We start from the raw sequence: 15,530 nt of genomic DNA on the forward strand, positions 1-15,530 counted from the left end.
CCCCATTAATAATTTCATATTTTATTGAATTAAATGCATCGTCGAGCCTGATGCTTATTTTTTCTTCTTTGAACCGCTCGGTTATTCTATTTTACATGTAATGTCGCCCGCTTTTGGACGGTTCGATCCATCGGAGCGTAATTTACCTATAATTGAATTGTACAATTACAATGCACCGTAAGCCTATTTAGCTTCACGACAAAAAGCCTATTCATCAATGACACTGACGGGGCAGATTATCAAACAGTTAATGAGCAAATTGCTAGCGTACGCGTTGGCCCGGAATGGTGACTTTGGCATTAAATCAATGGCAAGTTTCAATGATAGTCATGTTAAAGCTATTCACTATAGAATGTATTTTTCTATATGATTTGTATTTCTGCTTAACGCAGAAGCTGTATCTTCCACATCTATTTCAAATAATAATCTAATTGAAAAGCAGGTTCATCATAAAAGGAAATGGACCGATTAAAATTACCAACTACAAAACGCACTGAAAGCGTGGGCTTGAAATTTCCATCGAGAAGACATTTCACGGGAAATGCTTATTAACAAGCATAAAGTTGATTAAATCGGCCATCTATTGCCGATCGCAACGATACAATTGCAACCCACGCTTTAATGCCACCCAGAAACCCAAACACCGAACCGTGCCGAAAATTACATAAACCCACTCGGGAAATCATCAAACCTGTGGAGCCCACGCCGAAAATTCGACGTCGATGATGAACCAATGCGAAACTTTTCCCAACCACTCTCACACAGAGAGAGAGGCACACAAAAGTGTAGTGCTCCGTTCGAAGCGACAACGTGATTAGGTGCTTTAAAAACCGGATCGCAATCACTCCATCGCCGCTCGGGTAGGCATGACTAGCTGCCCTGCACCGGTCATGATCGGACGAATGTCGAATTCGATTTTATCTGTGTCAAAGTTTTTCTTGGAAGGAAAGATTCACCCGATAGTACCAAGAAAAACAGAAAAGCCCAACCAAAGTGCACAAACAGTTGCGGCTTATTGCGGCGTGGAAAAGCTCTTCCCCTGGCTGGCTGGAAGAGATTTTGTTCCGTGTCGGTGGTACTGTATACGCCTCCGCTTCCGATGCGGCACCGGTTGCGACCAAACTGGGCTTCGCAGCCGGATTTGAGGAGGATTAGTTTCGCTGTCTATGAACCACTCGGAGGGGATGAAGAATCATTGCGCCCCGTGATAGACGAACAATATACTTTTAGTGAGTCATTCAACCCTTCAGTTATCACGAATCTATTTCGGTTTCTCATTTCCATTTAGGATGAGCACTTGATCTAAGCCCTCCCCCGATACCGCCTTCCTTCCAACCGTTGGTTGGTGTTATTTAATTCATGCACAACTTTGTTGTTGCTGGCGGGTCGTGTCATAAAGCGGAATACAACCCGGAGAGCCTCGCTGCTTCGTTTGCTCCCCGCCATCACACGGAGGGCGCATTTTCGGTACAGCTTTGCCACAGCAGGGTGATCCAGGGCTTCCGGCAGATCGATACATCGCTCGTTGCTCGATTGCATCCGGTGCTTCAGCTGATTGGATTTCCATTATCGACTACTATCGTTGCCCAGCCGGAAGTGGATAGAGCTGAAGGAGCATAGAAAAAGGGTACAGGGCCCGGAATCGCTTTCCGATAGACTAATACATCTCGGTCCCGTGCTCAGAGGATGGGAGATGATAGCCTGGCTTTACCGTAATCGAAAATTGACACCATTTTACTTCATCCCTCTGTTCGGGTTCACAGCCACATGGGCTCCACTGCTCAAGAAAATGTAAATTACATACTTTGGGTTACTATTATTAAAAACCCGCTTGCTTCAAATCACTTTTACAGATCATACCTGCATTTTACCTGTTCAACTCTTTCTTATGTAAAAAAAAATCATTCAAAATTGGTAAGTAGCCGTAATACTTCATCTCTGCATGTTTTGCATCACTGACCCACACTAAAACACCGATCTTTGAACTTTCAAAGCCGCGGGAGAACGACCACATCTGTTTGCGCAGCACCCTACCCAAGTAAACCCACACGAGCACCACAAACATAACACAAACACCTATGCTGGCAACCCAATCCGTTCCCGAGCGTGCGAGCAAGGCTCATTTGGCTCATCTCTTGCCCCGAAATGATTTATGCTGTTTTGAAGTAGACCTCTCCACCCACCGTATGATATATTTTTTCCCGGAGTTTTTGCACTTTTCTAGAGCAAGAGCTTTTCAATTATTCTTGCTTTTTTTCGGCCCGATGTTTTGCCTTTATGTCCTTTTCGTTTTTCCCCCCCACGAGCAGCATCGGTAACACCAACACACAACATGAGAAAGCACCACTTGGACTGCGCAACATACATTAAAACCGAATGCAAACAAAACCTTTTGCAAGCGGTTCGTGTACACACTCTCGTACGAGCGCGACGCGTGTCCAGTTTTTCCACTGGCCAGTAATTAAACTTCCATTTTTGCCAGGAATGCGTACACCTTCCCTTTCCGTTTCTCTCTGCTGAATGGGGAAGTGTTCTGGAATGTGTTGCACCGGATTGTGCGGGACAAATGAGAAAAAGGTGAAAGGAAGCATGTACTTGCATTTTCCTTTCTCACCATATCGCGCGCACGTGTGTATGTGTGGCGTTTTCGTTTCTTTTTGTGGCTCAATTTTTCATTCATTATTTATTTTTAATTACCATCAGTGTGCCGGTGATTTTCACAAATTTTGAAAAAAAAAAAATATTGCTCGCCATACAGCTCATGGTCGCAAAAAAAGTATAACGGTGGGCATTGGGGATGTTTCTTTTCTCTCTAGCTTTGTGCAGTTTTTGTACACATGCAGATATGCCGGTCCGAATTCGGAAATCACAAACCGAAAATTACATTTACGGATTTTGTTTAGACGTGACTGGTCAAGGGCTAGCGTCGTGTTTTATCGTATAAGAGGGGGAACAGAGCTTTCACCTACCGTTTTTGGCCTTCATTTTGATAGTCATTTGACGTCGCTTCAAACCAATGCAGCATCGCTGTCCGCTGGTAATATTTCGCACTTTAAACCTGCAAAGGAAACATATTGTCGTTGGTCAGTTCGGTCATTGCTCTGAAATAGCCCCCGGTGGTCTGTACCAAAAAATAAAGCACCTCTAAGCATGGAATATACTGTACCAAGGCGGCTTCTGCAACACCCGGCTCAATCGGACGGTAAAATCACAGCTAAATGTAAATAAATAAATGCATCGGTCGAGCGAATCGGTTCCAAATTGAATTAATTACGAATCACTGAGGTAAGCGGTGAGCTTCAACTTAAGCATTAAACGATTTCTCTCCGCTGGCTTTACAAGCGGCGATGGCACACCAAAAAGATGAGGTGGTAAGGTCGATGCTGTTCGAAATCCGCTACCGCGGGGTTTGAGCGAATTGCACACATTTGGGGTGGCGTTTCTCCGTAGCGAGCTTTCGGCATTCGGGTGGATCACCGATTGATTAGGCCATTTTAAAGCGGAATGCAGCGGCATCGTTAGCCATCGACGAACGGGACATAACAAACCGGGTAGGAAAATAAAACACAACATTCACTAGCTCACACATGAACCGTATCGCAGTTTGAAGTTGGACGTATTCTTCTTCACTTTGTGGCAATTGAACTGACTGACTACTGTTACGAGTGCGGTCATTGTTTATCCTTTCAGCTTTGCTTGCACCATCAGTAAACATTGTGTTCGACGTTCGACGCTTTTGCCACTTTGATCCCTCACGAACTTTGATCGCTTCTTGAACGAATAGGTGTACAAAACGCTTGTAGAACAGAATATTACATTTTCATTTCACAATTTAAGGAAAAAACACAACGAAAAACTGCAGCTGCACCGAGATAGTAGCGGTGCCAGTTGTTTACTTTTCAATTGACAGGTGAGATGAACGAGCGAAATATGTGACAAGCTGTTTCTGCAAAGATCTGCCAACATCTGCGCCATCTAGTGGCAAATTGGTGCAATTGCTTTTCCTGTATTTTGTGTAGCAGTTTTAACTGCGCAACACTTTACTAACAATCGTCCATGCGCAAACACTAAATCGCTCAGCTGTAATCATAAATGTACAAAATGCTTCTGATATTCTCCCCCCATTCATTCTGCCGTCTTCAGCAAGTGTGTCAAAACATGAAAAACACACATGTTAACCGGTAAAAACGGTACAACCAGTGTCCTTCACGACTCGTTTCCGCCTGCGCATTGGTTGTACCGTAACCGTGCTTGCAAAAATTTACAAACAGCTACCGAAACAGCTCCAATCTGCCCATCCCCGTGTCCGGGCTCGGAAGGCGTTTTATGAATGTTTTATCATTATTTAATTTATTCAATGATTAATGTATCGGCAGATGATGCCAATATTGGGTGTTCGAGCTTCGTTCGGTTAATGTGTACCTTCGGTCGGTTTTACGCAAACGAACGAAAGCAAAATTGAAGAGCAAAAATAACAGGACAAACAGACAGATACTGCGTGTGGGGGAGGGGGGGGGTGAAATTTCCGGTTGCACCCTGCTTGCGCACAGCAAACGTCCACGTTACTCCAATGCACATTCCTACCATCAGCTTGGTCGTGCGGCAGTGTTGCGCTACTCGGTGGGTAATATATTTTATTTTGATTTTCCCGCCCTGTTCGGGCGCCATATTTTACTGCAAAGCAAAACACGAAAAATGCGGCACTGTGATTAAATAACGGGGAGTGAGGTTGACTTTAACGGAGAAACACAAATCATGTGATGTGTGCGAAAATTGGCTATGATTTCGTAATGCTTGCCGAAAGCGAAGCGGTACGGTAGGGGAGTGTAATGAATGTGTTTTACGTACCGGCGGATCAACTGAAGCTTTATTAGTTCCGATTTAAAGGCATGCCAGTAAATCGGTACGCTGTTGAAGAGCTTTTTTTGTTGTTGTTGATTCCATCCAGGCAAAGCCACTGCTCGTTGTTGTTTTTTTTTTTTATTGAGATGATGAGATGATGAGAATGATGGGACGTTGTTTATCGTAGCAAAGCATACTTACACCAGCAAAGCCACCCCATAGAATACTAAGCGCATCAATTCATCAACTTTCAATCTCACCTTCCTCACATTCATCGCATTTCATTCCGAATAATCAACGATAAATGCTCTGCCACAAAAGCCACCCGCAGAGTCAGTAGAGGGCAATGCACTTTGCGCCTTTGTTCACGGAAAGCTTTTCCATTTGTTGTTTTATTTTGTTGTTGCTCCAAGAAGCATTGGGACGATTTTAAAAGGTTCTCAGCATCAGCCACTGCACCCGCAGCCGCCCATTTCAGCGCAGGATGCAGCAAATAAGTGATGAAACAGATACAATAGAATACACTCCAAACAAAGCGAGATCTCGCTCAAGCACTGCGTCAATGGAGCATCATCGACACCTTCTCATTATAGTCATCGTCGGCATCATCATCATCGCGACGAAAGCAAAGCACCGGGGCTTTATCTTTGCACCGGTGAAAAATGCAAGCGATAAATTACGCTACAAGGGGCACCATGGCGCAAAAACAAACATCAGTGGGCCAACTCCCGGATAGGAATAAATTATACCACATTTAAATGAAATAATGAAACATTAGGAAACGGCAAGAGCGGGAAGTTGGCGTGGAATTATTGGCAAGTGCTCGTTGCCAGCAGAAAGACATCCAGGTAAAAGTTGGAGGATATTGTTTAGATTATGGAAAAATTTGCAAGGATTTCCACGGTCGAATTTTAGGTAATTGCCCTTTGCGACACATATATTTAAACATATTGTGAGATATATTTTTACGGCTTTGTCTTATGGTTAAGATAATTTTGTACTGCTTATTCTGCCTCTAAGCTTCAATTCCATTGATGAATCAAGCTCATAAAAGCTCAGCCAACGCGCAGTAGATAGCGGAGGTGTTAAGTGTGGGTAATAATCAAGCATTCGTAGATGAAGCATTGAGCTCTAAAAGCTACACTTCTACACCTAAGCGAAACTCGCACCGAGCTGAGCAAACACTCATCAATCACAAGGACGTCTGAGAATCAACTGCAACGAAACGCAGGTGCCGTCGTTTAACCTAAGCAGACCGCTTTGGCGTAGCTTCCCGATGAAATATATTTATAAGATATTTTCTCATGAAAATAATGCACCACCATTTAAGTTAATTTTCAACAACACTCGTACAGCGACCTACAGCGATCAAATAATTCTAAATAAAAACTTCAATTGTACACTCCTTTACGGTGATGTGACACGTGTGCTTATGTGACATACGAGCAACTTGGTAACATATCCTTTTACTTTGTGTTGGAATGTTTCCTTTTTTTGTTCCCTCCCCAAACTAACCGCAAACAGAGCTGACTTACAACCACCCTCACCCCTCCTCCCACACACACACATACAATGCAAGCATCAATTGCACTGGAAGGACAAGGAATTTTCATTCCCTCCCCCACTGTGCTAGTAGAATAGCTAGTAAAACATTCCTTTACACGGGACGGCCACCGCCACCGCTCGGTGGTTTCGCGGTCTGGCGACGTATCGTTTCAGCGTCGGAAAGTGCACTAAAATCCACCAATAGCCGGATGCCAATACGATCCCCAACCGTAAAAGCTGTGCAGTGGGTGTAGGGTGCAGTGTTTTCTTGATCTTTGGCAGTGCAGTTTCGCGAATGCAGTTTCGTAACCACAAACCCGCCACGGCAAATGTTGTGTATCCGGTGCCACGGAGGCTAGGTCCTGCAATGGATGACAAATGACATGAGTTATTTCGTTCCAACTTTTAACCGCAAACATTTCTCTTCGCCTCAACTATTATTGCACCCGGGCGTGAGCTATGGTTTTTGTTTGCTTTGCAAGCGATAAGAACTGGTTTGCCGTTTATATTTGTTACAGCGTGCCATTTTCTTTGCACCGCAGAGAAAAGTTTTTTTTTCTTGTTCTCTGCTGTTATTCTTGGCGCTTTACACGTTTAAATAAATTTGCTATAAATACAGTACCATTTGGATTGAAGAATGTTTTCATTGTGAAATAGCTTTCACTGGAGGAATGAAATTTTGTGGTGAAAAAAACAGGAGCATTCAATCCCCTTCTCGGACCACCCCCCCGGAGGCTTATCGTTGTGGCATCGTTTTAAGCTAATTTTCACGTCTCCGGCTTGATGAAAATTTTGCAGAGAATCTTTCGCAAAAGCCACCCTCACACCATCTGCCCCAAGACAAAGTGATTTATTTAAGCTGCGTATGAGCTCGTCTGGTCGGAAAATTGATTTAACAATAATACGTATCCTTATCCTTCGCTGCCCGTCCTGCGACACTGCTTCAAAATCAGGTTTATATTATCCCTCCCTGTCCGCGTCTCACCACAATCCCCAAACACCGACCCAGAGCGTACTGACGAGACAAATGTGAAGCGGAAAAAAACAACTCACGAATCGGTAAGGGAGATCAGGGGACGAGGCGAGGGACTTGTCGTGCTTCGTTCCCCCAGGCTTTGGAACAAACGCTTGGCCTAATGCTTACCAGATATCAGACCAGACGGATGAGCGGACCACGGGATGAAGCAGCAATTCTCCAGAGATTCGTCGAGTTCCAGTTTCATCGCAAACAACAACCATTATTGGCACAGATTGCTCGTTACGTTCCGCCACAGTTCGAAGCTCAGCAATGAGTCATTTTTCCCACAATTTTCCCCCTCACGCTATCTCGTTCATTCGCACTAAACGCTTGCAATACGGGGACATGGTTTTAGTCCCCCTGCGGGCAGGCAAGCTGTTTCACTACGGCCTAAGCGGCGAAGCTAACGAACCCGACGCTCTTGGTGGCAGTCTCGTTGGTGGCCAACGAGACTGCCCGTGGTCTGTGGTGGTAGAATGATATGGTAAAAACTCCCCGAGGAAATTAAATTTTATGGATATTCATATTAAAACAATATCTCAAAAGAAGACTTCATTTAGTCCTCGTGAATCCACAGCATTACCCAATTGCCATGGCAGAATTTGAGACTGTCTAGACAGTCATAGAATTAGCGCCTTGTTTCAGCTAGAAGCTTTCGAGAATTCGGGTCTTCAACCATTGTGGAATTCTTGAATAAAGTCTTTACGTGTGTAGTAACTGGTACACAACTAAATCTGTATTCAGCTTTCAACTAAGCAAAAACACTCTCGTACCCACGACAGCTACCCTAATGGATGGAAAATGTGCGTTTCGTTACTTCCCGAAAGCTTATCGCCACACTGCATTGGACCTAGCGACGCCGACGGAAACGCAATTCCTTCGCAACGACACACACAACCGACTGCATAAATTCCACACAGTTCACCATTTTCCTTCATTCCTGGATTATCTCCAAACCGGCACGTTCCCGCCTATAAAAACAGCTTTGTGAGAATTTCTAACACACCCGCCCACCCACGTGTATGTGTGTATGGCACCTAAATGCCACAAAAATGGCATTCCAAAACGGCCTCCTGCTGAGTTTTGGTTTTGTTTCAGCTGCGTGTGAGTACGCCCTTACGCGAACACTCCAATAGCCTAAAAGTGCCGTATAAGTGTGTTGAGAAACAGGACTCGCAGCGTAATCGATATCGGATCTCCATAATCGCGGCCACGTTCCGTTCCCGCCGACGGAAGTATCGGGGAGTGAAAAAGTATCCCCAAAACTCCATCATTGACATCTGCCAAGGTTTTTCAGTGTCGTTGAGCTTTCCCCGGCCATCCTCCAGGGCGGTTTGTGTTTTATCTTCATCTTTAACTTGGAAACTCACCCGAATTTCATCTCCGAATCGTGTATCAACAAAACGCAACAGAAAACGGAAGCGAAGGATTTAAATAATACCAAAACCACCGTTGAACTGAAGGGCCGGTGCTAAGTCGCAAGAGGCTCGAGAAAACTCGGCTAAACATGAAACCGAGCTGGTGTGTCCTTGCTGTTCGGTAAATGGAATCGTTCGGGAGCTTTTATTGATGCTATTCTTTTGTCTTTTTGCTCTTCCACCGCACTGACCCGCCCGTTGCTTTTTTCGCTTCCTCTCCCACGGGAGGTGTATCATTCCCACCGTTTCCACCCGGCGCCAACGGACGTCGCACGGACGCGGTGAGAAATGAAGCAGCCGGAATTGGAACGTGTTGGCTGAGGGCGATTTTCCCTTGCCGGATTCGAATACATATTCATGATAGATAATCATAATAATTCCTGACACATCAATAACCATCAATATTCCGTTCGGTGTTCTGCCCGCATTCTTCTTCGTTGGCTTGGCCATTCCGCTGCCATCGGCTGTGACAGCGTTTTGAATAATTTTGGACACCCGTTTCGGATCGTTTTCCCAGTGCACTCAGTCATATCCCCAGTTCGTGCATTATCAAGACAGGGACATACCAAACACATCGATCAGTTTTGGAGAAACGTTTATTAACGTGCAATCGTTTGAAATGCAATAATACAAATTTCAGATTCTCTTCATTGCAAAACTGATATTAACTTTCCCATTCCATCAATCAACTCACTGCTGTTCCCGAGCATATGTAAGTGATTAAGAAACTGACGTCGACCGACTTTTAACTGTCACGCATCACGCCCTAAACCGCCACTCGTCGAGACCAACAAATCACCAACTTTCAGAGCAAAGAGCAAACAAATTCATGCCTAGCAAAAAAGGGAGCAACCAAGACAAGAAAACAAAAACATTCCCAAAAGAGGAACAAGTTGTTGGTTATGAATAATTTCATCCTCTCACATGCGAGGCTCGTTGTTGACAGGCAACATGCACTACTAAGTCAAAACCGGCACGTTGCGGGCGAGACAGAAGGAGAGAGAAGGAGCGGCTGCTGCTGCAGTGACAACTACCGAAACGAAGTGCACCATCCATCACGTACACGGTCGGAGGACTGCGGCCAGCTCATTAGACGAAAACCCCGGAACACTGCTGACGGTCTGCATTCATTCGGGGCCGCCCCAGACACGGCAAACCCATTTTCGGGAAGCGAGCAGTTATTTTCAATTTGCTTTACCTCGTCAAGAGAAAATGGGAAAATCGTGCACATAATCCTTGTAGGTCGCACTCTCTGTGAAGGTGGAAGCGGAAACCGAGGGACGTGATAGGGCAGCGACAGGACGAAGGATCATAATCGAGCTCACAGCCTAGCAACGTGGCAGATGTGCTAGTGTGGAACCCAGGGTAAAGAATATGGTAGTGCTACACGACAACAGCAGCCAAAAACACGAACAAAAGCCTGTCGTAAAAGAGGTCTACCTCTTTAAAACTTCACTAAACCACCAAGGCCACATATGCATTATGATGCATAATGAAACACTTTTTAATCTGTTTCACTGTCCCCATCCCTCTGCTTCTTGCAGCTCGTTTGTTACTAACATAGCAGAGACTTATGTTGGCTATTTTCAGTTGAAATCGTGCAAGAGATACAGCTTGGATCAACGGTTAACATTTATCTTGCTAAAACTGCCACAACCAAAACACTTACGATCGATTGTGCTGCTGCTCGGCCAAATGGGACGCGTCCTAGATGCGCCACACAAAATTTAGTACCGAAATTAAATTAACCCATTAATTATGGTCCACATGGTGAGGCAGAAGATAAAATGTGCCTCATAGAATTGAGGTTAGTAGCTCACCCATTGCTAGCGATGCTTTGCTAGCATATTCCTTTTTACGGTAAATTTGCATACCTTTTTTAGAACAGCAAATAATGAACACAATTTAGCTATATTTTACATTTACTACTGTATTTGCACAAGCCCATCTACTTCAAGTACAGTGCACAAAATTAGCCCCAGAACGGCTTCTTGTGCTCCTTCTTGATGAGGACAGTGAACGGGACTGGCTTCTCGACGTACACTGGCTCCTTCACGTACACCGGGTAGGGCTTATCGACATGAACTTCGTATGGCTTTGGCACTTCGACGTACTCCTTCTGGTACACCGGGACATGGACTGGGTATTTCACTTCCACCGGGTATGGACGATCAACGTGGACTGGGTACTTCTTCTCCACGTACACCGGGACCTTCTTCTCAACGACGACCGGGACCTTCTTCTCAACCTCAACGGGGTACGGGACCTTCACCTCGACTGGAACGTGCTTCTCGACCTCCACTGGGTATGGAACTGGGACCTTCTTGGTGATGACCTGTTTCACCTCCTTCTCGGCGTAGTCGTTGCCGTAGTATCCATGAGACTGCTGATGGTCATAGCCGTAGCTCTCGTACGATTCATGCTGAGCCGATCCCAGATCCCACAATCCTCGCTTTTCCTTGTTGGAGTTTTCGACTGCCTTTGCGCTGGCAAGGGCCAGGGCCATGGTGAATACAATGAACGCCTGCAAAAAGATAGAACGTTTATTAGGTTCTGACAAGAAGTCTGTTCCGTTACCTTTTTTTGATCCAAAGCTTACCTTCATGTCTGCCTACCGATATTTGGTGTCTACCATCTACGTGCTGCAGTGAACGATCACAACCGAATGATACTGGTTTCCTCATTGGAGAGCACCTTTTATACTAGCCACTACCTGCTACTTGCACAAGCTCTTTTCTTCGTCATATGTTGTTGATCCGATCGTATGAAGCGCCCTCTCACACAGCGCCCAATTTCAGAGTTACCTCACGTTTGCACCTCCGCTTGAACACATTTGCGCAATTAGTCGCCATCCGAATCGTGCCACCCCATGGGTGTTCCTAATGAGGAGGGTAGACTTTATTATACTTTTTCCGTTAATTCACATCTAGCGAAGAGAGAAAATAGGCAAGAAAGGAAAAGTTTATCGCACCCATCGCACTCATCATGATGGAAAACGCATCCGACCGAACCCAATTCATGCGGCCGCTTCTCCGAGGGTAGATGAGAGAATTGACCGATATTGGGGTTTTCCAGTGGGGTCGCTGATGCGTTGACATTAGGCCTTACCTAATAGTTTGTGAATCGTGCAATGCATTTGTGCCAATAAGTCGAAATTTCTGTAACGTGGCACTGGTGGAGCGCAATGCTTTGCACTTCCGTTTTAGATTAATCCGTTGATGGCTGTTAAGTTGCATCCATTTACACCTTCCGGTAGTTGTCAACCGTGGAACTGTTTTTTTAAATTGCATCGAAATGTCTTCCAACCATGTAACGTTCAAGGTTAATTCATACATACTACATAGCATATTTTAATCATAATTTCATTTATTGCCATCAAAACAAAGCTCCACAATTGAGTCCATCGGATTTAAAATTAAATGGCAAATTTTCCTCCCATGCAAAAATTGAGAATGTAGTTTAATACATAGTATTTATAGAAATAGTAGTGGTATAATTAGTAGTAGTAGTATAAATAGCAGTAGTAGTAGTAGTAGTAGTAGTAGTAGTAGAAATAGCGGTAGCAGTGGTTTATTGAATAATTTTATTATTACGCATAACACATTTATCTTCCAATCGATAACGGGTCCGTCATTGTGGACTCTCTTCATTATTCTTTATTTTTTACTATTCATAACTTTCTTGATGTACTATTCATTTATTTTGATAATGCTTATAATGGAGGTATTGGAAAAATTTACACAAAACCTATTAAACAAGTTTAAAACTGAAGTATTGAAGTTTCCATGTATGAAGTTCTCATATGCACAGTTTTAGCGAATGCAATCATCAGAATCTAAAATGTGAGAAAATATGTTCATAATTGCGAACAGTATCCCAAGGGTCAGAGGATATCTGAATCCGAAGTGTAAATGAGTAAAGAATTTTAAATAATACCAATACAAAGTATTGCAAAAATATGATTAAAAAAAAACAAACTTACATCCAAAGGGAATACCGAAATTTCTGTCATTCGAGCAATTTTTCCATTTGAACAATAATATTGTCAATGATAACACAAACTGTCCTATACACACGACATACACAAAAGCGCATTCTCTATCTATATTTTGCACGGAAAAGTTTGCAAACATGATTCTCAATACTCTGAGCAACATCAATCGGCATATTTACTTAGGCAGCATCAATCTAAAGGGTTCCGGTTTCGGTAAAATCCGATTTCGTGGTACAGTCAACAACTCGCACGACTTAAAAATATACCGGTTATGCGTTCAAGTCTCAAATGGACCGAACCCCTCATACTATCCTGCTATGGGTAATCAATAAGTCACCAAAAACCAAGCCCACTGGTGGTTCAGCCAGACCTTGACCAACAATGGTCATTGTGCCACAGAAGAAGAAGCATCAATCTACAATTTCATTTTCAAGCACGGATGCAAAAAGATCCAATACACACAATAACATATCTTCTATAATCATCATGGAAAACTTAATAAATTAAAAGAAATTAAATAAAACCAAGAAAGTAAGTTTCAATGTAGTATTATCTATTTAGGATTCAGCCGAAGAATGGCTTCTTGTGCTCCTTCTTGATGAGAACAGTGAACGGGACTGGCTTCTCGACGTACACTGGCTCCTTCACGTACACCGGGTAGGGCTTATCGACATGAACTTCGTATGGCTTTGGCACTTCGACGTACTCCTTCTGGTACACCGGGACATGGACTGGGTATTTCACTTCCACCGGGTATGGACGATCAACGTGGACTGGGTACTTCTTCTCCACGTACACCGGGACCTTCTTCTCAACAACGACCGGGACCTTCTTCTCAACCTCAACGGGGTACGGGACCTTCACCTCGACTGGAACGTGCTTCTCGACCTCCACTGGGTATGGAACTGGGACCTTCTTGGTGATGACCTGTTTCACCTCCTTCTCGGCATAGTCGTTGCCGTAGTATCCATGAGACTGCTGATGGTCATAGCCGTAGCTTTCGTACGATTCGTGCTGAGCCGATCCCAGATCCCACAGTCCTCGCTTTTCCTTGTTGGAGTTTTCGACTGCCTTTGCGCTGGCAAGGGCCAGGGCCATGGTAAATACAATGAACGCCTGCAAGAAAAACGAAAGTTTCTTCAAACTATAGTTCTGTTCTAAAGCCCTCTTCTTCCCAAAGCTTACCTTCATGTCTGCCTACCGTTTGGATGTACTGTACGTTTGGAGTTCCTCGACTGAATGAGTATCTGCTATCGCTGACTCCGTTTTATATCGTCCACGCTGCACGAACTGAAAAACGGCCAAATACATCCATTTCATTTACTCTTTCTTTTCATCATTTGGAGATATTTGTGAAGTAATTGCTCCTCGGAAAAACAATCAAGCGTGACTCAACGCATCGTTGCATAGTTGAAACTCGTCTACTGTAAGAAATGTATGGGGTTACTGTGGTTCCAATATTTTCATTCATGTAAGGATTTCATTCAGAGAAGGTGTGGTAGGGCCAAATTAAGGTGACAAGATGATGTGGAGGCGTCCGCCATTACGGCCATTATAACGGATTAACAGACGAAGGCGCGAGACCGTGAGCGGTTTCGGACATTCCTGAGGCAGGCTAAGACTGCAAAGCGGTTGTAGCGTCGGATAAGTATGTAAATAAGGATCTCATTACTTACTCGTCTCCTGTTACAGTTGTAGCAGATAGTTGATTATTTGAATTATTTTGTATAAACAATGCTATGATATCTAAGATGTAATCTTCAAATGTGCATTGCCAATTCAACAGCATTTGATAAAAAATGAAACAAGCTGTTTAACAATGTCCAGCATAAATTGCATGACGAAGATAGAACAACGGATCAAGCTCACCGAGCACCGCTATACTGGCCATGTTATTAACCGAATAAACAATAGCTATGATCAATCCTACAAAATCCTTCCTGCTCAGCCACAAAAACCGAGATGGACGCGTACCAACGGTTTCCGGGCACTCCGACATCTCTATTATAAAATTCTAGTAAAGGCTGATCAGCGTTACTTTCCAGCGGTAGCTTGGATGATTTTTGTTTAGTTTGCAACCATACAATGGCACATCGACTGTAGAAAACGCAACGCCGACTTAGTTTTTAGTGTTTTGAAAGGTATGGAGAAGAATGATACAAATTACAGTCAGAATTGAATAATTGAACTTTTTTCCGTGGTCTTTTTCTATGCATGGGCCTAATTTTTGGTTTAAGCAAAGCTAAAGAATGTCTTCTACTACATGTAAGTAAAATGTTCCAATCAGTGGTCCAAAGAACTGGTTCCGGATGTATGAAAACGTTGCGAAAACATTTATACGAAAAAATAACTGAAACAAATAACCTTCTTTTAGGAGTAACAGGACATGCCGGTCTATACAGGCTTTCGATACTTAGTACCACTTAGCCGGATAGTTAATCCTTGATTAGGGCGACGGTCGCATGGGACGGTCCATGGGACGGGCATGTTATTAAAATGTCCGAGTTGACGATAGTACCGCGGGACCCCTCGATGCAACAAGAGATAAAAATAGGAAAATTGGACTGGGTGGTTCGATTAGTGAATCAGATTCAGGTACTATTCAGGTCCCAAAATATATAAGGAAGCAGTATCTGGGCTAGGAATCAGGATCTGTTCCATGACAGACATGGAATCTTAATCATTTCAAGGATCAGTAGGGGGTTCTGTTCCA

At 43.9% G+C, this 15,530-nt stretch overlaps 3 protein-coding genes across 6 annotated transcripts in view; all 3 read right to left on the reverse strand.

Moving 5' to 3' along the window:
* The window catches only part of LOC120904243 (heat shock protein DDB_G0288861-like), a 121,038-nt gene extending 117,147 nt beyond the window's left edge, over positions 1-3,891 (reverse strand). For 2 of the 4 annotated variants that reach the window (XM_040314092.1, XM_040314094.1), the window contains exons 1-2: positions 3,167-3,891; positions 2,970-3,058 (exon numbers count right to left, since the gene is read on the reverse strand). In XM_040314092.1, coding sequence (XP_040170026.1) covers positions 2,970-2,997 — 28 coding nt within the window. In that variant the 5' untranslated portion in view covers positions 2,998-3,058; positions 3,167-3,891. Of the gene's footprint in view, positions 1-2,969; positions 3,059-3,142 lie in introns of all 4 variants that reach the window. The other 2 variants (XM_040314093.1, XM_040314096.1) reach the window with 1 other exon arrangement.
* A 6,842-nt stretch (positions 3,892-10,733) lies between these two features.
* LOC120902398 (mantle protein-like) lies at positions 10,734-11,489 on the reverse strand. The gene is made up of 2 exons (XM_040311109.1): positions 11,423-11,489; positions 10,734-11,347 (listed from the first exon to the last, which is right to left on the reverse strand). The coding sequence occupies exons 1-2, from the start codon at positions 11,426-11,428 to the stop codon at positions 10,796-10,798; spliced, it is 558 nt and encodes a 185-aa protein (XP_040167043.1). The 5' UTR covers positions 11,429-11,489; the 3' UTR covers positions 10,734-10,795.
* A 1,860-nt stretch (positions 11,490-13,349) lies between these two features.
* LOC120903108 (mantle protein-like) lies at positions 13,350-14,228 on the reverse strand. Its single transcript, XM_040312332.1, has 2 exons — positions 14,003-14,228; positions 13,350-13,933 (listed from the first exon to the last, which is right to left on the reverse strand). The coding sequence occupies exons 1-2, from the start codon at positions 14,006-14,008 to the stop codon at positions 13,382-13,384; spliced, it is 558 nt and encodes a 185-aa protein (XP_040168266.1). The 5' UTR covers positions 14,009-14,228; the 3' UTR covers positions 13,350-13,381.
* Positions 14,229-15,530: the final 1,302 nt, after the last annotated feature.

Source organism: Anopheles arabiensis, chromosome 3, assembly GCF_016920715.1.
Source record: "Anopheles arabiensis isolate DONGOLA chromosome 3, AaraD3, whole genome shotgun sequence".
NCBI classification, from domain to species: Eukaryota; Metazoa; Arthropoda; class Insecta; order Diptera; family Culicidae; genus Anopheles; species Anopheles arabiensis.